This window comes from Natrix helvetica, assembly GCF_964273705.1.
Source record: "Natrix helvetica genome assembly, chromosome: 5".
NCBI classification, from domain to species: domain Eukaryota; kingdom Metazoa; phylum Chordata; class Lepidosauria; order Squamata; family Natricidae; genus Natrix; species Natrix helvetica.
This window is the reverse complement of record NC_138551.1, coordinates 14,702,138-14,727,599: the sequence shown is the minus strand read 5'-3', so window position 1 is coordinate 14,727,599 and position 25,462 is coordinate 14,702,138. Positions and strand designations below refer to the sequence as shown.

Below are 25,462 nucleotides of genomic sequence, written 5' to 3'. Positions count from 1 at the left end.
GGACACCAGTTATATTTGGCCTGATTTACCAAAAAGTATTTGAAATACTTCTTCCTGTCATATTTTATCTTTAAAAGAGGAAAAGAGGAAAGTAATGTTGTTCTCACCATCTTTAGTCCATATCCTTGCAAAACCATCATACGACCCCGTTGCTAGGAGCGTACCTTCACTCTGGAATACAAAGTATAAACATTATTCTATTACTACGTGTTCTAAAAATCTGTATTCTTCAAATGGAGCATGCTTCCTCTGGTTTAGAGACAAGCAAAATGTGAATTATACACATCCCCCTCTCAAAGCTTTCGTGTTTCATGAAATTTTCTTTTTTACTTGGTAGTGTGATCATATCTCCCCAAGCAAGAAAAATCATTTGCTTGAAGAACTGCTAGACATAAGGTGTGCAAAATTTTCAACCAGAAATGTCCCATGATTTTCTTGTTTAAAGTGTCCCAATCTCCTAATGATCATTTTTTGGCATCTCATAAGATCACAACAGAGCAGACCAGCTCATTTCTGAATCATTTGGGGCATCTCTAAACCTCAAAGGTGTATTTAATGAGTCCTGTTATAAATACCTTTCCACAGCCTCTCTCGGGAATTAGTGGCTGGCCATTTTCACATAGAAACTTTTTAAAGAATATCTCATTTTACACGGATCTTCTTGCAAGTCTATCATTTCTTCGTATCCTTCCTGTACTGAACTTTTGAGAGTTGTTCCCTAAACTTTTCTCTGTGAAAGACTTTTTGAAGGTTGAGTTAATTCATTTTGATTTGACTCTAAGGCGAGTTTTTGCTGCACAAAGATTCAATTGCGGGCAAACGTTTCTGTTTTCTTCTTGTTTCTGTTAAGATTATCCGGAAACTTTGAAGAGTGCTTTTGTTCCCCCATACAAATGCTGCTGTTCCACATTTGCTTCGCATTCTCTGCAGCCAAATTTTCAGGCACAACTGCTGCTTCATAACTCCAATATACTATAGTCCCAAAGGTGCTTTTTCAAGAGGCGACTTGTTTAAAAGTCCAGTTGCCTCCTGTAAAAGCACCTTTGGGACAACCATGACCTGGATGACTGAGAATCTCCATAGACACATACAGTACGGTACAGTAAAAAAACCAATTTGCAAAGACTGTGCTGAGTTTTGAAAGCTTTTTGAAAAACTGGGGATATACCGTATTTTTTGGAGTACAAGACGCTCTGAAGTATAAGACGCACCTAGCTTTTGGGGAGGAAAACAAGAAAAAAAAATCTGCCTCTGCCTCCTAGCAATTTGCCTCCTTGCAGCAAACAGCACGTTTATGTTTCAGTACAGCCTGATTAGCACAAGCAGCTGATTCTTGGGCCTCCCGACATCAGCTGTTTCAGGCTGCAGGGATCGCTACAGCGTATTGCCGCCTCCATGTGCTCCATTTTTGGCCTCCTCATCCCGTTTTCAGTCTCTGTAAGCCCCATTTTCGGGCTCTGCACGCCCCATTTTCTGCCTGTTCAGGGTGGCAGGGATTAGAATGAGTGGAAAATGGGGTACACAGAGGCAAAAAATGGGATGCGGAAGACGAAAATGGGATATGTGGAGGAGGCAATACTCCTCCCTGCAGCCTGAAACAGCTGATTGTCAGGAGACCAATCCAACCGACAATCAGCTGCTTGTGCTAATCAGGATGTGCTGAAGCTGAAACAGACTGTTCGCTGTTTGCTGCAAGGAGCCAACTGCTGGGAGGCAGAGGCAGAAGGCAGGGGCCGACGGGTGGGTGGGGCTACATTCAGTGTATAAGACACACCCAACTTTTAACCTTCTTTTAGGGGGAAAAAAGTGTGTCTTATATTCTGAAAAATACGGCATGCCTAGATTAATGAGTGTGTATACTTCATTTCCCTGGTACACCCTACACTGAACTTCAGCAGAAGACCTATTGGGCTTGGTTCTATCACCAGAAGAATAAAACAAATATCTATAGCGCTCATGGAAATCTGGAAGTGGTCACCTCCAAGAATGCATGTATTTGAAGCTCAAAGTATGACTATTAATTTGAACATGGGAATTTCTGCTCACATTCCAATCCAGAGATGTTACATCTTTGTTACTTGGTACGTCTTGCCCTCCTTCTCGTATACAGTGCCGAAGCACCAGCTGCGTAGATCCGCTGGTACTGTTTTCACTAAGATTCCAGATTCTTGCCGTTGAATCTCCAGATCTGTAAAATAAACAGTCTCTTTAAAACAAAATACAATTCTTTTCAGTCAAGCTCACCAAAGACTTAAAAGAGAGGAATATGGAGTGTTCTTAAAAAGCATCAAGATGTACTACCATACAATTGAATAACTATTCAGTTATAAGTAGACCTCGACTTACAACTAGTAATTGTTTTGAAGTTCCAATGGATCTCCCTGTGGGTTACTTATGACCCGGATTTGAAGTTCTGATGATTGGGGAGTCCCTCTGGTCACATGACCACAATCCAAGCGCTAGGTGACTGGATTGCGTTTATGGATATTTATAGTATCTCAGTCACTTGACTGTGTTTTATAATGAAAATTGGCACTGAATTATGGTTTTCACCAAAATTGGTCCATAACAAACCTTTGGTTCACCTAACAACCAAAGCAATAAGGTCATAAAATCAGGTCAGTTATGTGACCAGCGAGCTTTCGACCATCACAACTTTCAACCATAATTGAAAGCTCCATTATGGTCATAACTCAAGACCTGCCTGTACAATCATTCTCTACGTAGATTCCCTAACAAGATTCAAACTCCTTGGACTTTAGACAGATAACCTGATTGTCCCTATGCAACCAACTAAACTAGAAGAGCATTGTCTTACATTCCCCTTTTCATACAAGTGTCTTATGTGCTACTAATCAGACTCAAAGTCTCTTGTTTCCTACATTTCCAATTCAACAAGTTAGGGAGAGATGGAAACGAAGAAGTTTTCCTTAGGATTAAAGCTGGAAAAGAGAGGTTACATTTTCAACTTCTTTAGGAAAGCATACCCTGAGGCCAAAAGATCACTGACAGGGTTCCAGGCGCAGATGAAAACTTCAGATTCGTGACCCCGCAGCACCACTGCTTTGTTAGGAGGGATTTCAACATCACCATCCACTTCCATCATATCTGTATGATTATCTATCCAAAAGAAACCATAAGGAAAGGGGAGGTATGTTGCCATTAAATTATTGTTGTTTTGTTATTATTATTCATTCATGCCCTACGTCTAGCTTATGGGATAGCTAAGGACATCATCACTTTTATTACAGGTAGTCCTCAACTTACGACAGCTCCTTTAGTGACTGCTCAAAATTACGACGGCACTGAAAAAAAGTGACTTAGGATCGTTTTTCACACTCACGACCCTTGTGGCATCAGTATGGCTTTGTGATCCAAATTCAGACGCTTAGCAACTAATTCATATTTATGATGGCTGCTGTGCCCCAGGGTCATGTGATTCCCCCCTTTTGTGACCTTTTGAGGATCAAAATCAACGGGGAAGTCGGATTTGCTTAACTACTGTGTTACTCATTTAACAGCTGCAGTGATTCACTTAACAACTGTGGCAGGAAAAGTTGCAAAATGGGGCAAAAACTCATTTAACATGTCTCACTTAGTAGAAATGTAGGCTCAATTGTGTTCTTAAGTTGAGGACCACCTGTATTTGGTTCACTCTTTTTAGTCTCGTAGATATGTTGTTAATGTGCTATCTCACACCTGTACTAGAATTCTTCTTAGTAAGGGTCCATACCCTTTTTTATTGAATATTAAAAAGGAAATAAGACCCCCATAGCCTAGTCATTGATTGTGCTTACATTTTAGTCCTAAAGTAAAAGTGTCCTTTGATAATTTTGGACTACCGTTCCCATCAACTCAAATCCACGGAGCTTGAGTCAGAAATAATAGGACACCTAATAGCCTTAATATTCAGGAAGTTCCAGTTCGGAGAAGTTGTAGTAGATTCATATGTTGGCCTTTAAGGAGGGAGGTGGTGATTTAATTTCCCCACTTGACCAGATTAGAATGATCTTAGCTTAATAATTGTTCTATAAAGGTAAAGGTTCCCCTCGCACATATGTGCAAGTCATTCCTGAATCTGGGGGGGGGCGGTGCTCATCTCCGTTTCAAAGCTGAAGAGCCAGCGCTGTCCGAAGACGTCTCCATGATCATGTGGCCGGCATGAAGCACAGAACGTTGTTACTTTCCCATCAAAGGTGGTTCCTATTTTTTTTTACTTGCATTTTTACATGCTTTCAAACTGCTAGGTTGGCAGAAGCTGGGACAAGTAACGGGAGCTCACTCCGTTACGTGGCGCTAGGGATTCGAACCGCCAAACTGACCATTTTTCTGATCGACAAGCTCAGCATCTTAGCCACTGAGCCACCACGTCCCTATATAATTGTTCTATAGAATATTTTACTTGGGGGGAAGGGAGGAGGCTAAGACAAATGGATTTTAAAAAGTACACAAAATGCTTTCAATCATTGCCTCATTTTAAAAAAATGGATAAATCGCACATAAGGATGTAATTCAGTAATAAAGGGTCTGACTTAAAATAAAGCCAAAATGGTTTTAAAATCTATCCAGGGCATGTTCCTTTGTACATGTGTGGTTCTTCCACCCCTCCTCCATAATAAAAATTACGTATGATCCAAGAGAATATTAACTGGTAGATGGTAAGGTTCCGCCCCCCCCCCAAAAAAAACCCCACCTGTTTTATATAAAGTTTCTTGGCTCTCAAAAATAGCTTGTCAGTAGTTTTATCACATTCATCTAACTTGAGTTGAATACTGTGACTATGTAGCCAATCAGTGGCTATGATTCAATAATATATTTGTTTGGCGAGAAAAGACTTATTAAGCACATATTTCTCAGTAAACAAGACCAGATGATTTACCAAAAACAGCTTTATTGTGAGCTAGCATCAAAATCCTTTAAAAAAAAAATCAAATCAAATTAAAATGCCGAAAGGTTATGTTTGGATTACAAGAGCAGAAGTTGAAAACAGTCACGTAAGTTCATTTTCCATGAAACAGAGAGCCACGTTAAGCATAGCCTTTTGATCTCTGGCAAACTAATTTAAGAAGATCCTTCTACTCCTGGGTGGAACAGTAGTCCTAGGAGACAGGAGGACTTTGTGTGCTCACGTACATTTAATACATGGGCTTGGGTGTGCGAAAGAGACCGAATTAGCTATTCCAGCACAACTGGCAATTGAATGGAGCAGCTGGATATATTCACTTCTAGTAAGACAACAGGGCCTCTAGCATTTGCCTGTTTCGCCAGCAGGGGGAGCTCGCTCACCACAATCTCCTTAGTTTAATGTTTCTTAAGGTTGGCCACTTTGAGTGAGAGAAACTTCATCTCCCAGAATTCCCTAGCCAGCTGCTGCTAAAGTTGAGAAATACTGCCTTAGATCAGGGGTGTCAAACTGGTGGTCCGCGGGCCGGAGGGGTCACGCACAGCCCAAGCCCACCTCAGCTCCACAAAGGGGGAAAAAACATCGCGAAAGGTCACGAGAACGGCAAATTGACGTGGCGAGTTTGACACCCGTGCATTTGGGATTTCCAGCAGAAGTGGGCCAGAGAGGGTTGTAAATGCAAACAAGAAAAGACAAAGACAATGGTGACTTAAAATAAATCTGCATGTTGTAAAACTAATCCCAAATAATAGCTACTTAAAGTGGGGGGGTGTTTCCCCTCTGCTTTTGGCTTTTATTTATTTATCTTCTCATCCATCTGACTAGTGGGGTTTTGTATGCAGAAGGTGGAATAACTGAGTTTTTTAAATACACAAGCACATACTTCAGGCTGCCTACCAAGCCATTCGCAATCCATTAATTGCATCGCCACTCACTTGCTATAGTGTGGGCTCCATTCTCCTCTCCGTTTGCAGTGTTTTCACCATTTTTCGTAGATCCTTGCTGATTTGTTGAAGCCGCCGCGGCTGCGGCCGCGGCTGCCTGCTGCTGAGCAAGTTTGTCTCTGTACGCCTGCTGCCTTGTTTGCACCACATCGGGCATCACGGCGTCTATCAGCGAGAGAGACTCTATCGGCCGGCCATCAAACAAAGTACCGTCCTAAAAACACAGGAGTAGAAAGCAAGAGACACAGTGGAAAAGGAAAAGGGGGAAAAATTTTTTTGTTAGCGACAGGTAAAAAATCTGCAATGGAAGTTAGAAAACATAACACAACAGATCCTAAATGTGCATCAATTATCCAGTGTTGATTATTAACCCTGTTTACTGAAAATCACACTAGTTAGACATTAAGGTACAACTCCAACTGTCACAGAATACGTGTTTTTTCCAGTATTGCATTGAGATTCCTATGGATGAGAATATGATTAGGAAAATATTAGAATGTGCGGAAATGAATAGGTTAATGCTTGCAATTAAAGAGAAGGAACAAACTTAATATTATACCACATGGGAACTATTCTACCAATGGCTAGAGAATAAATATGAAAGTTAGAAATGAAAGCAATTAGTGAAATATAGAAAATACATCAATAGAATTAAAGAATTCTTAAATTAAGTTTAAGAGGAGGATTGTTATAGTATGAGATATGTTATGTATATCAGTATTATCAGTAGATAAATAATGAATATGGCTGTAAATTCTAATTGCTATTGCGCAAGACATTTGTACCCAGATGATGCACTATTTAATGGAAGATGGATTGTTTGTATTAAAATAAAATAAAAAGTTTGTAAAAAAAAAAGAATACGTGTTTTTCTGGTGAGAATGGTCTATCAGAGCAACCTGGTCTAACCAAATATGGGACAGAGCACACTGCTTACGCTTTCGCCTTTCAGCCCCAATCCTTCGCAAGAAGCCGCTACCGCGACAAAGGGAAGTAGCTATACTCCCTTTCTTTGTTGGTAAATTTAAATTTAACACAAAATAGTTTGTCGCGGAGCAGCTGCCTGCGAAGGCTCCTGGATTGGAGCTGAAAGGTGAAAGCAGTATGTGCCATCCCATATTTGGGTAGACCAGGTTGCCCTGATTGACCGGTTTCATCGGAAAAACACTTAATCTCCCCCCTGGTAGAGCTCACAAAGTGAGGGGAGCCCCTGGCCTAGAGATTAATACATCTGCCTAATATGCAAGCAAGCAAGAGACGTGGTGGCTCAGTGGCTAAGACGCTGAGCTAGTCGATCAGAAAGGTCGGCAGTTTGGCGGTCGAATCCCTAGCGCCGCGTAACGCAGTGAGCTCCCATTAGTTGTCCCAGCTTCTGCCAACCTAGCAGAAAACATGTAAAAATCCAAGTAGAAAAAATAGGAACCACCTTTGGTGGGAAGGTAACAGTGTTCGGTGCGCCTTTGCTGTTTAGTCATGCTGGCCACATGACCCTGGAGATGTCTTCGGATAATGCTGGCTCAACCCTGAATGCAACTGTAATTCTCTAATTCTCTAATTAAAAGTTAGGTAAAGGCAAAGATAAAGATTCCCCTCGCTAGTCGTTCCCGACTCTAGGGGCGGTGCTCATCTCCATTTCAAAGCCAAAGAGCCTGTGCTGTCTGAAGAAATCTCCATGGTCATGTGGCCGGCATGACTAAATGCCGAAGGAGCATGGAACACTGTAACCTTCCCAACAAAGATGGTCCCTATTTTTCCTACTTGCATTTTTACATGCTTTTAAATTGCTAGGTTAGCAGAAGCTGGGACAAGTAACGGGAGCTCACTCCATTACACGGTTGCTAGGGATTCGAACCACCAAACTTTCTGATCGACAAGCTCAGCGTATTAGCCACTGAGCCACCGTATCCCTAAGAAAAAGTTATAACCAACTAATTGAAAATCTAGCAGGAAGGTACCAAATGCTGAATCAGGTCATTTGGTTTTGTTCTTTACACTGAACAACAGTGGCTATTCGTGGTTTTAGTGAGAGGTCCCACACCTTCCATATGGGAAGCAGGTGCATTGGTCACTGAGCTTCACCCCAATACTCTGATATGAAGTCATGTTGTCTGTAGTAATACAGTTAGTCCTGATTTCACGACCATAACCGAGGGCGGTTTATAGCTGCGGTCGTAAGCTGAGTCATCACATGACCAGACTTGATTTTATGACCATTTTATGGTGGTTGTTATCACCACGGTCATTAAGCAAATCATGTGGGTGTAAGTCTGAATACGACATATCTGATAAATAGTGAGGGGTTGCCAGAAAATGGCAAAAAAATCCACAGAAGATGTGACTGCGGGTTGTTTCAGCCAGTCGTAAATAAGACCCAGTTGCCAAGTGCCCAAAATCTGATCATCTGACCATTTTGGAGGACCGGTTATACATAGCTTTATTTTCAAGTCTGTCCCTAATGTAAGTGACCAGTCATTAAGTCAAATACCATCTTCGCTCTGCTATTCCTTTTAGCAGAAATGATGTAATGAAAAATTCAAGTTGAGTTATTGCTTATTTCATTTTTGTTTATTTGGCAATGATCGCTTTTTATCTGCCAGTTTTGCAAGGCATCCAGGCCAGGAGTTAGCTCTCTTTCAAGTAAGCACCTTCTTGTTCTTTCTCCTGTGTTGCTGGCGGAGAAGAGCAGCTAAGCCTATAAAATAACAATTTACTTTAAACTGAACCATTTCCACAAACCCATCCAAAGAGGCCTTTAGGGATTGGTAGCCAATAAGGGCACCGGAGTGTGAGGGTCGAATTCTGACTATTCAAGGTGCCCTCACAAGTATAATAATGAGTTCAGCTCAGAACTATTCCCAGACTGATGGAAGCCGTCAAATTGACTATTTTTCAGTGGCCTTCAAGCACTGGATTTATTTCTGGATCCTGCCAGTAATTAAAAACAAGAGGTTTCCTGTTGTACTGGATACAAATGTTGAAGAGGGCATCCATTTTTAAAGACGAGGCAGTGATGAAACCTTTGCTTGCCACTTCTTAAGACACTGGGGAAAAGTCAATATAAGATCAATAAGCTACAGTCCGTACCTCTAGGATAAAGGATGGCTACATGGCATTTGCAGTACCACTAGATGGCATCCGTTCACTTATTTAGAAAATCAAGCGGGTTTTTTTTTAAAAAAAGCTGATAACAGTAATAATAAGCAAACACAATACCAAGAGTGATAGGTGCCTTGGGTGCAATCCCAAAACATCTGGAGGACCTCTTGAACATCATTAGCACTGACAGAATCACTACCAAATGCAAAAAGTGGGTTTACTTGGAAGAGTTTACATTATGTGATGATATCGCTAATGCCGACAAATATTTTATTTATACATTTATACGTGTGTGTGTGTAAACATTTGCCTATCTGAGGTCCTTGGGAAGGACTTGATAGGTTGATAAAAATGCCAAAACTAGTTTAATCTGACTCAACTACGTTAAGGGTAAAGGTTCCCCTTGCACATATGTGCTAGTCGTACCCGACTCTAGGGGGCGGTGTTCATCTCTGTTTCAAAGCAGAAGAGTTAGCATTGTCTAAAGATGTGTCTGTGGTCATGTGGCTGGCATGACTGAACTCCGAAGGCACATGGAACGCTGTGACCTTCCCACCAAAGGTGGTTCCTATTTTTCTACTTGCATCGTTTACCTGCTTTCGACCTGCTAGGTTGGCACAAGCTGGGACAAGTAACGGGAGCTCATTCCGTTACGTGGCACCAGGGATTTGAACCGCCAAACTGCTGACCTTTCTGATTGACAAGCTCAGCGTCTTAGCCACTGAGCCACCACGTCCCTAAAAAAAGTTTATAGACTAGAAGCAAAAGAACTGAAGACGATCAGAAAGTATCAAAGTTGAAAGATTTTGGCATAAATTGTATATGATGGTCCCAGTGATTATTGGCTCTCTGTGACAAGTGTTGTCAACTTAGCAAAGCTGAGAAAGAGAGAGCACAAACTGAAAGTCCAAGTTAAAGGGGTTTTCAGAAAACTATTTCAATTTTCAAAGGAAGTTCTCCTTCTAAATAAACCATTTTGTTTAGTGACCATTTGAAGTTACAACAGCACTAAACTGCAGCAAAGAAATCATAAAATGGGCCAACACTTACTTATCAATGAACCTGCTTAGCAATGGAAATTTTGGGCTCATTTGTGGTCGTAAGTCAAGCACTACCCGAACTAATTTTTACGGGAATTCCCTTTGATGGGAATTCTTCCTAATTTATAATAATAAATAATAATAATAATTTTATTTAATTAGCCGCAACCCTCTCCCGAAGGACTCGGGGCGACGCACAATCAAAATGGATAAAAATACACATAAGACAAACATATATACAAAAAGAACAGAGACATGTACATATGTGCATGGAGGAGAGTTGACTTATAAGTGAAAGACAATTAAAAACACAATTTAAAATCACCTTAAATAAAATTCCTAAATTAAAAAACCCATCAGGAGCGTTACGAAGTTATGGTTGAGCCAGGCCAGCTATTTGGAAAAGGTGGGTCTTGAGCTTAACACGGAAGGAGCGGAGGTCAGTAGTGGTCCTAATATCCGGGGGAAGGTCATTCCACAGGGCTGGGCCCGCCACAGAGAAGGCTCTGCTCCTAGGCGCCGCCCCATGGCACTGTCTGGTGGACGGCACCTGGAGAAGTCCCTCTCTGTGCGAGCGGATGGGTCGTAGGGATGTATGGGGCAGAATACGATCCCGCAGGTAACTAGGTCCTGAGCCATGGAGCGCTTTAAAGATCGTAATCAAGACCTTGAAACGCACTCGATAGACCACAGGAAGCCAGTGCAGCTCGCGCAGGAGAGGTGTCACATGGGAGTACTTAGTACTCCCCATAATCACCCGCGCGGCCGCATTCTGGACCAAATGCAGTCTCCGAGTGCATTTCAAGGGAAGCCCCATGTAGAGAGCGTTACAGTAGTCCAGGCGAGACGTCACCAGCGCATGGGTGACTGTGCGTTATCTTCATTACTTGTTCTGATCTGTCTCCCACACAGCATGGATTCCTTCCCCTCCAACAATGAAAGCTGTGAAGAGTTTCTCAAAGGACAAAGTAGACAGATATTCAAAGCTGATGAAAGTAAAACCCTGTTTGCCACTCAACCGCATTTGAGGTATCCAAAAGACTTCTTATTGTGAAACCATAAAGAACCAGGCAGCATTAAGGAACCTAATAAAAAATTGGTTGGGGACCCACAGCAGCAACTTAAAATTCTCATATCATGTGACAGGAAACTGGGAATTTAGAACATAGAATATCAGAGTTGGAAAGGACCTTGGAGGTCTTTTAGTTCAATTCTTTGTCCAAGCAGGAGACCCTATGCCATTCGGGACAAATGGCTGTTCAATCTCTTCTTCTTAAAAATTTCCATTTAATGAAAAACAATTCCATGTTTGATGATAGAAATCAAAGAGAAGGACAACAGCACCATCAACCCCCTCAAAATTGTGATGTTGAAAAGTTGTTGCCACTCACTACCATTTTAGCTGGAAATTAAGTATGAAAGAAGGGACATGGTGGCTCAGTGGCTCTGATGCTGAGCTTGTCAATCAGAAAGTCGGCAGTTCAGCGGTTCAAATCCCTAGCGCCGCGTAACGGTGTGAGCTCCCGTTACTTGTCCCAGCTTCTGCCAACCTAGCAGTCTGAAAGCATATAAAAATGCAAGTAGAAAAATAGGGACCACCTTTGGTGGGAAGGTAACAGCGTTCCATGCGCCTGCGGAATTTAATCATGCCGGCCACATGACCACAGAGACGTCTTCTGACAGCGCTGGTTCTTCGGCTTTGAAATGGAGATGAGCCCCACCCTCTAGAGTCAGGAATGAGTAGCACATATGTGCGAGGGGAACCTTTATCCTTTACCTTAAGTATGAAAGAGGTTGCAATCTTTAACTTATGGTAGTATTTTAAACCTAAAAATACTACAAAACCCAAGCAAACTGATGAATCTTACTAAAAATCAATCAACTGTGATGTCACAGTTCAGCACTGTGGCAATAACAGGAATAGTATTAGAAATACTACTCCTACTCCTACTCCTAATAATACTAATACTACTAATAATAATGGCAGTGTATCTTCAGATTTCTTAAAATTGTTTTTTACTGGGTAAAAATATACATTTCCTCTTTTCACAAGGGAGACACACTATTAAATTATACTTCATCTTTATAAGTACTGTAAAATCTTTGAACTTTTAGAGCCTTAATATTTGATAAATATATAACCAACATTATTAAGCAGGGAACAAGGAATTTGGTAAGTGTACACCAGAGTATAAGCCCTATAAGCCAAAACAATACAAAGAGTAATTGACCTGAACCCCCCCCCCCAAAAAAATGTTTGAAATGCTTGAGTCTTATTTAATAAGGAAGACATAAAGAAGAGGGTATCTAATACAAGAATGCCCATGCACAAACAAGGCAGAAAAAAACATGGCACGTGTGCCACAGGTGGCACACAGAGCTCTCTCTGCGGGCATGTGAGCCATCGCTCCAACTCAGCTGCACCATGCATGAGCATCCTGCCAGCCAGCAGATTTTTGGGTCTCCGCCATGCATATGTGGGGGAGGCGGGGTGCCTTGGGGAGACACGCACGGATGTGTATGGGGATCACACGTGCAAGTGGGGGCGGGCAGTGCCCTTCGCCCCCATGGCCTGTTTTTGGTCCCAGGACGCTGGAGGGAGCCTGCTAGGCCCAAAACAGGGCACGGGGAGGAGGGTGTGGCGCGCCCGCCCCACAGCCCATTTTTGGTCCCAGGAGGCTACAGGTTTGTTTGTTTGTTTTTATTGGATTTATATGCCGCCCTTCTCCCAAAGGACTCAGGGCGGCGTACAACATTAAAAAACACACATCCTGAAAGTTAAAAAGAAATTAAATATATATCCCAAAAAAACAAATCGAATTTATGGAACAATACATCTAAAAAATGAGTTAAAATTAACAGGCCAGGCCGGCTTGCTGGAAAAGCCAGTTTTTTAGGGCGCGTCGGAAGGACCGGAGGTCAGGGATTATGCGAAGCTCCGGGGGCAGCTCATTCCAGGGGGAAGGTGCTCCCACAGAGAAGGCTCTCCCCCTGGGGTCACCAGCCGACACTGCCTGGCCGACGGCACCCTGAGGAGGCCAACTCTGTGGGATCGTACTGGACGGTGGGAGGCTACTGGTGGCAGTAGGTTGTCTCGCAGGTACCCTGGGCCTAAGCCATGGAGTGCTTTAAAGGTCATAATTAATACCTTGAATCGCACCCGGAAAACAACCGGCAGCCAGTGCAGCCCGCCTAAAAGGGGTGTAACATGGGAGCACCTAGGTACCCCCATGACAGCCCGCGCGGCCGCATTCTGGACCAGCTGAAGCCTCCGGGTGCCCTTCAAGGGCAGCCCCATGTAGAGAGCATTGCAGTAGTCCAGGCGAGAAAGGACGAGGGCATGAGTGACTTTGCACAGAGCATCCCGATCCAGGAAGGGGATGCTACTAGGCCCAAAATGAGGCACAGGGGGAGCACGTGCACATGCAGGGGTGCGGGAAGGGCACGGGGTGTCACATGGGAATTCACAGGCATAATTGCATTATGGATGCGGGTGCGTGGGCTTTCGGCACGTGACAACAAAAAGGTTAGCCATCACTGTCTTAGATAGTCTAGAATATTGGAAGAAAAATATCCCAATGGTCCTGTAGATTTAGGAAATGTCTTACCTCATTAATACTGACTTCCGCCTCCACATACTGCAGGCCTTTTTGAATTATTGAAATCAAAGCAGCTGGGGGCACCAGAGCACCGTTGATGTTGGACTGGCTGATATGGCTCTCGATACCGAAGGTAAATGCTGAATGAGAAAACCCTAAAGGCAAGGGAGAAATTAGAGAGATGTTTTCCTTTGCAGAAAGAGCACGCTGTCAAATCACAAGCAGCAACAACATCCCCTGGAGAACCATATGGAAGGAGATTTGAGTGATCAAAGACTCCATGCTTTATTTTACTCTATCTTTAAAGTGTTACTCTACTCCTATGCTCCGGTGCTGGATTAGCAATGGGAAAGGGATAATATTGGGTGCTATTTTAAGAAATACATTCGTGGAATTCAGTGAATTCAAACTTTATTTAAATTCTTTCTATCTCCTTTTCTGATTTCCTTTTGACAGAAACTAGAAGGGCAACTCCTGCAACCCCAAAACAGAATTAGCCCCAAATAACCTTGTAATAACAACTCGCAAATGCTATTGCCATTCTTCTTAAATGTTCAATCCGAGTTAAAGGATGGCCAAAGAATTCTGATTGCTCCTACATCCTCTCAAATCCTCTTTACCAAGCCCATATTTTGCTATCTTTCTTTAGAAACACCAAGTTAGATCAATCTCCAGGTAATGGATACCTTGATTCAATATTACACTTCCATTCAAATTTTGCATTAGCTATTTCTTTTTATGTATCAAATTATATATCTCAGACACCAGGAAAACAAACTCATATGGTTAATGAAAAAGCCCAAGAAAGAACAAGAAAATGTCAATCAAGACTATATCAAGTATTGTCAAGCAATTAAAAACAACAGAAACCAGAATGCAGCCTGAGAAGCAAAAAGCTACTTGATTGATCATATATCATCAAGTCAGTGTGAACCGACATGGAGTTTTTTTCCATAATGTTGAAAAGAATAACACATAAATATAAGTTTAACGTTCTGCTTTAAAATAGAACAATAAGGAGGCATATTTAACATTAGTTAATATTAACCAATCCACTGTTTTAAATAGGTGTAAATTAGGTCACAGCCAAGGACATTTAAGATATAATCATTCAATGCTCAGCAGTCTCAATGGATTACTGGATTGTTGTTGAAATTTTCAGTCAAACCTTCTATATAAATTCATGTCCAGTAGTTTGGAAATGGACCATGAGGTTCCTCGTAATACACCTGAAACATGCTACTGATATGAAAAGAAACAAGCTTCTAAATGTCAACAACCCATCATGCATCAAAGGATCCTAGGGAAAAAAACTCAAAACTTTTGAAGAAGTTATGTGTGCGGTTGTTTTGGTGCCTTCAAATCAGTGTTGTCTCCTGACAAAACTGGACCAAACCCTGCAAGATTCTTGGTAAGATTGCCACCGTTTCCTTCCTAAGATTGAGAGAGAATGACTGGCTCAGGGTCACCCACCTGGCGTTGTGCCTAAGGAAAGATTTGGAATTCAAGTTTCGAGCCTGGTGTTCTAACCATTGCTGGATTTTTCAGAGTATAAGACGCACTGGAGTATAAGACGCACCTTACTTTTGGGGGGAGGAAAATAGGAAAAAAAATCTGCCTACCAGGAATTCATCTGGCTAGTGTCCTTTGTCTAGTCAGCTTCAGCAGATAAGTTTGCTGGTTATGAGCGCACACACGATTTTGATCCCCTAGTTGGGTATAAAAATAGCTTCTAAAGCACAGCTGATTGTCAGAGAGAAGAGCAATGAGAAAAGCAGCGGAAGCCGTGAAGATGCGTCACTCGCTAGCACCTCATTAGGGTTGAAAAACAGCTTCTAAAGCACAGCTGATCGTCAGAGGGAGCCGCATTGAGAAAAGCAGGGAAAGCATGGAACATCGCTTCGCTCATTAGTGCCTCATCAGAGCTGAAAAAAAGCTTCAAAAAAGCTATATTCAGAGTATAAGGCGCACCCTAATTTTCAGCCTCTTTTTGGGGGGGGGGGATTGTTTTGTATACTCCCAAAAATACGGTATATTACTATGATTAAATCTAGAGGGAATAGTTAGTTTAATAAACGTCTATGAAGATTATCAGTTATCCACGTCATGGTTGTCCCAAAGGTGCTTTTTCAAGAGGCAACTGAACTTTCTGGTTTTTCTTTGAAGATGTTTCACTTCTCATCCAAGAAGCTTCTTGAATGAGAAGCGAAATGTCTTCAAAGAAAACCCAGAAAGTCCCGTTGTGTCTTTAAGAGACGCCTTTGGGAGTTAGTTCAACGCTTGATACTAAAAGGAAAATTATATTGGGAAAGTGTGTGTGTGTTTGTGGGAAACATTTTCCACTTGGTTGCCACAGATTAGAAATTTTCTTCTGCGTCTCCACATATTGTTCTGTTTTGAATGGTGAGGCACTGAAGCATATACCCTTATAAAATCTTAATTCTCAGGCATCTTTATTCAGGAAAGAAGTGCAGCTTCAAATATTGAACACTCTTTAGAGTTCATAAGCACTGCTGCTACTGGATTCCAGAGCAGTATAAAATCCAACATCTGCATTTTGCAACAGATGAAGCTTCCAAGTCACCATCCCAGACATTTCCACAGACAGCTTGAATAGTTTGATTGAGAAAAGCCTTTCTCAGATGAGTGGTCTCTTCTGCACAATACACATTTCACTCCCTCGCTAGAGAAGAAAAATGTAATCCAACTGCTTCTGTTTAGTTAGCTGCTGTACCGAAAGAAAGCTCGCAGATGTGTTGGCGATATGGGCATGGAGAAAGACGTTAACAGCAGATAAAGTAAGCCTTTAAATAAAACTGTCATTCCTTATAAAACAAATCTCTTCTTATTTCACAAAACTGGCTACTTCTTATACATGGGCCTATCAAGACTATAACTTCAATGAAGCTATCAGATCTCTCTTACATTTGAGATCAATTCCCTCTGTCGAGATAATTATGGAAAGGAGTCACATGCCGTCCCCAAATCCTGTCAAAACAGAATTACCATATTTTTCGGAGTGTAAGACGCAGCTTTCCCCGCCCCCCCCCCAAAAAAGAGGGTGAAAACCTAGATGCATCTTTTACACTGAATATAGCATTTTTGGCCTCCCAAAACCCTGCTCCCTTTGAAAAGTGGGCGTGCATAGGCTTTGGGAGGCCTGCAAAGTGCTCCTGGGGGCTGGGGAGGGCAAAAACAAGCGGAAAAGGGGTGTTTTTGTCCCCCCCAGCCCCCAGGGAAACTTTACAAACCTTCCAAGCGATCTAATTCTGGAGGGGGAGCCGGACCTCGCAGGAATAACTGAGACCTGGTTGGGTCACGAGGGAGGTCTCCCCCTCGTGGAAATGTGCCCACCAGGTTATCGAGCATTTCACCAGCCTCGGGCCCAGGGAAGGGGCGGTGGGGTAGCAGTGATTATCCGGGAAGACTTAGAGCCGAGAGAGTTCACTGTGCCACAGACATCCGGGTGTGAGTCCCGTGTCGTGAGATGGGGCCCAGGGAGGCAGTTGGGCCTGCTGATAGTATACCTGGCTCCTCGCTATACATCAGCGGCCCTGCCTGAACTCCTGGAGCTGATCGCATCGGTGGCGGTTGAGACCCCCAAACTTTTAGTGATGGGGGACTTCAACCTGCCGTCGATGGGAGAAGCGTCTGAGGGGGTTCGGGAGTTCATGGCTTCCATGACAGCCATGGACCTGACCCAATTAATTCAGGGCCCTACTCACGAAGGGGGCCACACGTTGGATCTTGTTTTTGTCTCTGGCCAGTGGACGAGTGATCTGGGAATAGGGGATTTAACTATCACTCCCCTGTCATGGTCAGATCACTCACTTCTCCGACTTGACTTCCCTGGTGCTACCCCCCGCTGCGGGGAGGCGGAACCGGAAGGAATTAGATGGTTCCGCCCCAAGCGCCTGATGGAACCAGATAAGTTCCAGACGGAGCTTGGGCCACCTCCTGTGGACCTGACCAGCCCTCGGGTGGAGGACCTGGTAGCCGCATGGAATAGTGCGACTGCCGGGGCCCTAGACCGAATGGCGCCTTTGCGGCCTCTCCTGCGGCAACGAACCACCCTGGCTCCCTGGTTTACCGAGGAGCTAAGGGTGATGAAACGCCACAAGAGACGCCTAGAGTTGTTGGAGATCCTCCCGTTCCGAATTTGACCGAGCACAGGCACGAACCCACTTAAGGACGTACCTTGTGGCATTAAGAGCAGCCAAACGTCAACATTGTGCCGCTCTTATTGCGTCCGCAGATAACCGCCCTGCTGCCCTGTTCCGGGTGACCCGCTCCCTCCTGTTTCAGAGGCCGTGGGAAGCCCCTCTACAGGGCAGAGCAGAGGAATTTGGGAAATATCTGCAGGACAAAGTCGCTCAAATCCGGATGGGATGGGTCCCTTTCAGTGGTCCAGTGGAGACGCCCGAGGCGAGTCTTGAGAGACCATTCTGGGAGGAGTTTGATTCGGTTGTCATCGAGGATTTGGACAGGTTACGTGAACGTCTGCGACCTACCACATGTTTATTGGACCCGTGTCCCTCCTGGCTTGTACTGGCATCCTGGGAGGTTACACGCGACTGGCTCCTGGGCCTAGTGAACGCTTCGTTGGGCGAGGGGTCTCTGCCAGCCACCTTGAAAGAGGCGGTTGTGAGACCCCTGCTCAAGAAGCCTTCCCTGGACCCAACGGAGCTAGCTAATTATCGTCCGGTCTCCAACCTTCCCTTTTTAGCGAAGGTTGTAGAGAGTGTGGTGGCCCAACAGTTTCCACGTCACCTGGAGGAAGATGATTATTTAGACCCGCGCCAGTCCGGCTTCCGGCCTGGGTACAGCACGGAGACGGCCTTGGTCGCGTTGGTTGATGATCTCTGGAGGGCCAGAGATAGGGGTTGTTCCTCTATCCTGGTCCTATTAGATCTCTCGGCGGCTTTCAATACCATCGACCATGGTATCCTGTTGCGCCGACTGAGGGGGGGGTGGGAGTCAGGGGCACCGTTTACGGTGGTTTGGCTCCTATCTCTCTGGCCGGACGCAACGTGTGTTGGCAGGGGAGCAGAGATCGACCCTGAGACCCCTCACTTGTGGGGTGCCGCAGGGGTCGGTTCTCTCGCCACTCCTGTTCAACACATACATGAAACCGCTGGGCGAGATCATCCGTGGCTTTGGGGTGGGATATCATCTGTATGCTGATGATACGCAGCTATACATCTCCACCCCGAACCACCCCAATGAGGCCGTCGAAATGATGTCCCGATGCTTGGAAGCCGTACGGATCTGGATGGATGACAACCGACTCAAACTCAACCCCTCCAAGACAGAGTGGCTGTGGCTTCCGGCCCCCCGGTTCAACCAGTTGCTTCCATCTCTGGCCATCGGGGGCGAGCAACTGGCCCCCATGGAATGGGCGCGCAATTTGGGCGTCCTCCTAGATGCCCGGCTGTCCATGGACGATCATGTAAGAGCCGTGGCAAGGGGGGCGTTCCACCAGGTTCGCCTGGTGTACCAATTGCGCCCCTTATTGGACCGGGATGCCTTGCACACAGTCACCCATGCGCTGGTGACGTCTCGCCTGGACTACTGCAATGCTCTCTACATGGGGCTTCCCTTGAGATGCACACGGAGACTCCAGTTGGTCCAGAATGCGGCCGCGCAGGTGATTATGGGGAGGACTAGGTACTCCCATGTAACACCTCTCCTGCGCGAGCTGCACTGGCTTCCTGGGTCTATCGGGTGCATTTCAAGGTTCTGATTATGATCTTCAAAGTGCTCCATGGCGCAGGACCTAGTTACTTGCGGGATCACATCCTGCCCCATACATCCCTACGACCAATCCGCTCACACAGAGAGGGACTTCTCCGGGTGCCGTCCGCCAAACAGTGTCGGGGGGGCGACACCCAGGAGCAGGGCCTTCTCTGTGATGGGCCCAGCCCTGTGGAATGACCTCCCCCTTGATATCAGGATTACTTCCGATCTCCGCTCCTTCCGTGTAAAGCTCAAGACCCACCTCTTTCAACTGTCTGGCCTGGCTCAACCGTAGCTTATTCTTTTCCTCCTGACAGTCCTTTTTAAATTGTATTATTAGTATTATTATTTCGGGGTATTTTAATGACTAATTTAATTTTTATTATTATTAATGTAATGTATTTTTAATTATTACCTCCTCCATGCATGTGTGTATATGTATGTATATGTGTGTATTTTATGTTTATATGTATGTATGTATGTATATTTTATTGTACGCCGCCCCGACTCCCTTGCGGAGAGGGTGCGGCTAACAAATTAAATTTCTATTTCTATTCTATTCTATATGCATGCCCCCCCTTTTTTTTGCAAAAAAAAATGAGGCATGCAGAGGGTTTGGGAGGCCTGCAGAATGCAAAAAAAAAAAAAAAATTTTAAATTTACCTCTTCAAAATCTTGGGGTATCTTATACTACGGTGCGTCTTACAGTCCGAAAAATACGGTAATTCATATTTGTGTCAGGTGCTAAAGCTGATAAACCACTATTCGCCTATGTACACGGAGCTTTTATTAAAAATTGTCCTCGACTTACAATCACAATTGATCCCAAAATTTCCACTGCTAAGCAAGGAATTTATTAAGTGACTTTTGCCTCACTTTATGACCTTTTTGCTGAAGTTGTTCAGTGAAGCACTGCAGTTATTAAGTTAGTAACAACGATGTCTGTGGAGATTCAGTCATCCAGGTCATGGTTGTCCCAAAGGTGCTTTTTCAGGAGGCAACTGGACTTTCTTGGTGATTTTTCTTTTGAAGAGGTTTTACTTCTCATCCAAGAAGCTTTTTCAGCTCTGTTAGAGAAGAAGCTTCTTGGATGAGAAGCGAAACCTCTTCAAAAGAAAAAAAAAACAAGGAAAGTCCAATTGCCTCCTGAATTAGTTAACATAGATGTTAAGTGAATCTGGCTTCCCCATTGACTTCGCTTGTCGAAAGATGATCATATGACCTGGGACTCTGCAACCCTCATAAATATATATGCCAGTTACCAAGCATCTGAATTTTGATCAAATGGCCCACAGGGGTGTTGTAATGGTTGCAAGTGTGAAGAACAATCATAATTCACTTTTTTCAGTGCCATTTTAACTTTGAATGGTCATTGCAAGTCAAGAACTACCTGTAGCTCCACACCTCATTAAATCACAAGCTAAATCTCACCCCAGACACAAATGAATAACAGCAAGCTATAAGATGGGGTTTATGCTTACCGTGTTTCCCCGAAAATAAGACAGGGTCTTATTTTCTTTTGACACCCCCCCCCCCGAAATAAGCACTTGGCCTTATTTTCAGGGAGGACTTATTATTTTTGAGGTGCAGGAGGGGGCAAAGGTGGTCACAGCTGCTGCTGTGTTGCAATATTTTCAGGGGAGGGCTTATTTTAGCGCATGCACTCAAAAACCCGATTTGCCTTATTATCTGGGGAGGTCTTATTTTGGGGAAAACAGGGTAGAATGCCTTCATTTTCAGAATATGAGAAAGCAAGCATAAAAGATGAGTCAGTTCTGGCTTTTCTGTATAAGGGAGTTATTCGAAAATATTGTTCCCATCCACCTTATCAATGTATTGCTGATTTTATTTTTTTCATTGTAGAATTTACTGATAATTTTATTTTCAAGTCACTTAACTGAAGGCAGTAGTAAAAGTACTCACTGTTCTTGTTATTTATATTTAATTCCCACTTTTGGAAACAACCTATTTCTTTTATAAACATTGATTAAATATACCAATCCTAAAACAAGGGGTGAGGCATGAGATGTATTTGCTAATTATTTCTTTTCTGTCTTCATTTTTTTTAAAAAAATTGTATTGGACAAGGGAGAATATGCCTATACAAGGAAGGATTATCCATGATAAAACATTTTAATTGTGTGTGCATGCCATCACTAGGCATGCATTATTTCTGCACGCCCTTTCAAGAACAGCATAATTAACATTTTGCAAAGCAGGAAAATTAGGATTAATGGATCTAAATGCATTATTTGCTTTGCCCTGAAAAAGTTAAATCCATCATGAGGAAGAGATTCGACTTAAGCCATTCATACATAATTAGAACTTTCAAAACGTTCCCTATTGGGACCTTTCTATATATATATATATACCGTGTTATATATAGATGATAGATAGATAGATAGATAGATAGATAGATAGATAGATAGATAGATAGATAGATAGATATAAAATGAGATACTAGATTGTTGCACATATAGCAGAAAATAGAAGACAGTTTATTTTATAAATATGCTAACTGCATGGCAAAGATCCTGATGAGACAATGCCGATAAGAAGCTGATTTTAAATAAAAAGGCCACCTACAGTATATCTGATGGTGGTGGAGATAAAGAGGTGGAATTGCTATGGGGTGGAGGGGGATAAAGGTACCGTATTTTTCGGTGTATAAGACACTCCAAAGTATAAAACACACCTAGCTTTTGGGGAGGAAAACAAATGAAAAAAAAATCTGCCTCTGCCTCTACCTCCCAGAAATTTGCCTCCTTGCAGCAAATAGCCCATTTCAGTTTCAGTTTCAGCACAGCCTGATTAGCACAAGCAGCTGATTATGGGTTGGATCGGTCTCCGACAATTAGCTGCTTCAGGCTGCAGGGATTGCCATAGTCTATTGGTGCCTCTGCATGCCCCATTTTCTGCCTGTTCTAGGTGGCGGGGATTGGAATGGGTGGAAAATGGGGCGTGCAGAGGCGCCAATAGGGAATGCCAATCCCTGCAGCCTGAAACAACTGATGGTCGGGAGGCCGATCCAACCAACAATCAGCTGCTTGTGCTAATCAGGCTGTGCTGAAGCTGAAACAGGCTGTACGCTGTTTGCTGCCAGGAGGCAAATTGCTGGGAGGCAGAGGCCAAAGGGTGGCTGGCAGGAGGGCGTACATTCGATGTATACGATGCACCCATATTTTCACCCTCTTTTAGGGGGGGGGTGCGTCTTATACTCCGAAAAATACAATACTTATCAACTTACAACCATTTGTTTAGTGACTGAAGTTACACACCTGCAACCACTGCAGCATCCCCATGGTCGTGTGATCACAATTTGAACGCTTGGTAACAGGCATGCATTTATGATGGTTGCAGTTTCCCAGGGCAAAGTTATCATCACTTCCCATCTCAGTTCTGACAAACAAACCCAGATTCAGTCAACAACTGTGTTACTAACTTAACAATTGCAGGGATTCACTTAACAACTGTGGGGGAAAAAAGATCATAAAATGGAGCAAAATTCACCTGTCTTGCTTAGTAAAGGAAATGTTGACCTCCATAAATCAATCAAGGACTACCTGCATAAGGCCATCAATTCTTTCAAGTTTTGAATGCCACATTTTATGGGAGTATAGAAATTGAAGGAGCCGAGTGAGAGATAATCCTCTATCACAAGTTTATGACTTGTAATTATGCCACACATCTTCTCATTTACCTTTCAATGATAAGGGGGACATAAATCTGTGCTTGAAAGAAGCACAACCTCAAAATGGAAAGGTTGAGATGATAGCCAGAAATATAGTCCCATGTGCACTCGATCCCCAAGCAATATCCCACTTGTTAAGTGCCAAAGCACCCAGAGGTTGGTGCATATTTAGGAAGCATTCCATTCTATTTAGGATCTATAACAGCTTTGGATGGTTCTGTTTCTCGAAGATGAAGAATTTGAGGTTTCAGGCTTATGGTGTTGTTGTTTTTTTAAAATCGGGATTTTGTAGTAGTATTTATAAAAATATGATATCATGTTGATTTTATGTACTATTTTAAAAATAAAACCCCCTCAAACTTAGGATCTGTTGCAAGACCTTCAAGATACTCAAATTATGTGTACACCACAAAATGGACATAGATGTAAGATCAAATGATTGACAATCACTTAGTGACCGCTTTAAGTTACGCTGGACCTCCCTGAGGCCTCTGCACAGATGACAGACAGATAAAGAGCATGTGCAAGGGTTACTAAAGAATCTTACAGATAGCAAGACAGTGAGGATCACACACATACCATCATGGCATTAATGTGTCTGTTCAGCTCTTTTTTGGATCCTACTCTTCCTCATATAAGGAGCAACCATTAACTGGAATGATAGTTGACTTATCACATAGTAGTCTCTCCTGCCCACTGATCCAAAAATGTAGTTCTCTGAATAATCATTTCTTTTTATGCCCTAAGAACATAAGATTCCTTTAAAATTATCCAGTTTCAGAAAACCCTAAGTCCGTGATGGTGAACCTATGGCATGCAGAGCCATGTTGCCTGGCATGCAAGTCGTTGCCCCAGCTCAGCTCCATCATGCATATGTGCACCTCCCACTGACCGCGGGTCTCTGCCGCGCATGCTTAGGGGGTGGAGCACATGCGGGAGACACACGCGCATGTGCAGGGGGCAAGGAGAGGCACACACATACGCATTTCCAATCCATCAATGGAGTTGATAGGTGATCTGCCACGAACTACCTGAAGTGAATTCTCATAAGAACCACAGGGTGCAGGTTGGACATGTTACTGCAGCTACATAGATTCCTACTTGTTAACAAAAAGCAGGTACTATGATGAGCAAAAATCTATATCTATTTACAGATCGGCCCCAGTATTAAATCCCATATTTCCTTTCCCCATCCTTCTTGAAATGGACTGCCTATTGTCAGTTTCTCTTGCTACCCTGGTTACTGGTCAATGTTTTCAAAACAATTATCTGTGGTCTAGGCTCCTCATTTCCCACCTAAATAGCTCCAGCTGTCACAAGGTGAAAGGTTATAAACTCTTTGAGACAGAGGCTGGATCTGCAAAAGGTTAATCCTATAAATTAATACAGACACCCGCACTCATACACACGAACCAGAAGCACAAACTTCTAGTCCATTTCCAAGCGTATTTAAAGCAGTGATGTTTGGTCTATAAGTCTTTAATAAATTCTAACCCAAAGTATTCCGGTTAATCATTATTACAAAGAAGTCTGTTGGGCGGAGGCAGAAAATTAAGAATTCCTGTTGTATATTTAACAGTGAAAAAACAGGATTCTTTCTTTCTTTTCTTTTTTTAAAAAAAGCAAAATAAAAAAGATTCTTTTTGTCTGTATCAAAGTTCCCTAATTTCTCTGGCTTTGCGGATCAATGGGGGGAGGGAGGGGGGGAGAGGAGATGGTTCCATGTGAGTGGCGGGCAAGCATGTGCACGCACAGCTCCATTTGCGTAACAGTGGGCACCCGCCCACTGCTCATGCAAATGGAGCAATGCATGCACACGCTCGGCTGCTGCTCACATGTTGGATGTACATGCTCCCCCGGGCTTCAGGCGGCCCAGTTTTGAACAGCTCACGGCAGTGAACGTGAACCGAGGGCTGGAGACCCCTGGTCTGTATCTATGGAGGACATTCTTGAAAAAAAAAAAAAGAACCTAGCACTTGACTATTCAGCTTAGAATCCAAGGATGTCACAACTTCATTGAAGTTTAACATTTGCCTGGAGGTACTTATTATTACTAAGGCTGCATTACTATTACTATTAGTCTTCTCATCGTTCTTATCACCCATCTCCTCTCACTTATGACTGCAGGACTGTAACTTTGTTGTTTGTATCTTTACGATTTACATTGATATTGTTTCCTGATTGCTTATTTGTACCCTATGTTTATCATTAAGTGTTGTATCTTATGATTCTTGACGAATGTATCTTCTCTTTTTATGTACACTGAGAGTATATGCACCAGTGGTGGGTTGCAGGCAGTACGCCCCAGTACGGGAGCACTGGAGCCTGCCCGGAGCACCGGGTACCGTTCCGATACGGTGCTCCGGAGGGCTCACCCGCCCGCCCTCCTTACCTGTCTTGAAACTCTTCAGCGCTTCCATGCACGCGATGGCGTGTACAGCGCCTGCGCAACG

General features: G+C 43.4%; 1 protein-coding gene across 5 annotated transcripts in view; it reads right to left on the bottom strand.

Moving 5' to 3' along the window:
* The window catches only part of TBL1XR1 (TBL1X/Y related 1), a 271,416-nt gene that overhangs the window by 22,029 nt on the left and 223,925 nt on the right, over positions 1-25,462 (bottom strand). For all 5 annotated transcript variants that reach the window (XM_081954230.1, XM_081954231.1, XM_081954229.1 and 2 more), the window contains 5 exons: positions 13,592-13,737; positions 5,839-6,061; positions 2,988-3,120; positions 2,047-2,188; positions 108-171 (listed from right to left, as the gene is read on the bottom strand). In XM_081954230.1, the coding sequence (XP_081810356.1) occupies positions 108-171; positions 2,047-2,188; positions 2,988-3,120; positions 5,839-6,061; positions 13,592-13,737 (708 nt within the window). The remainder of the gene's footprint in view (positions 1-107; positions 172-2,046; positions 2,189-2,987; positions 3,121-5,838; positions 6,062-13,591; positions 13,738-25,462) is intronic.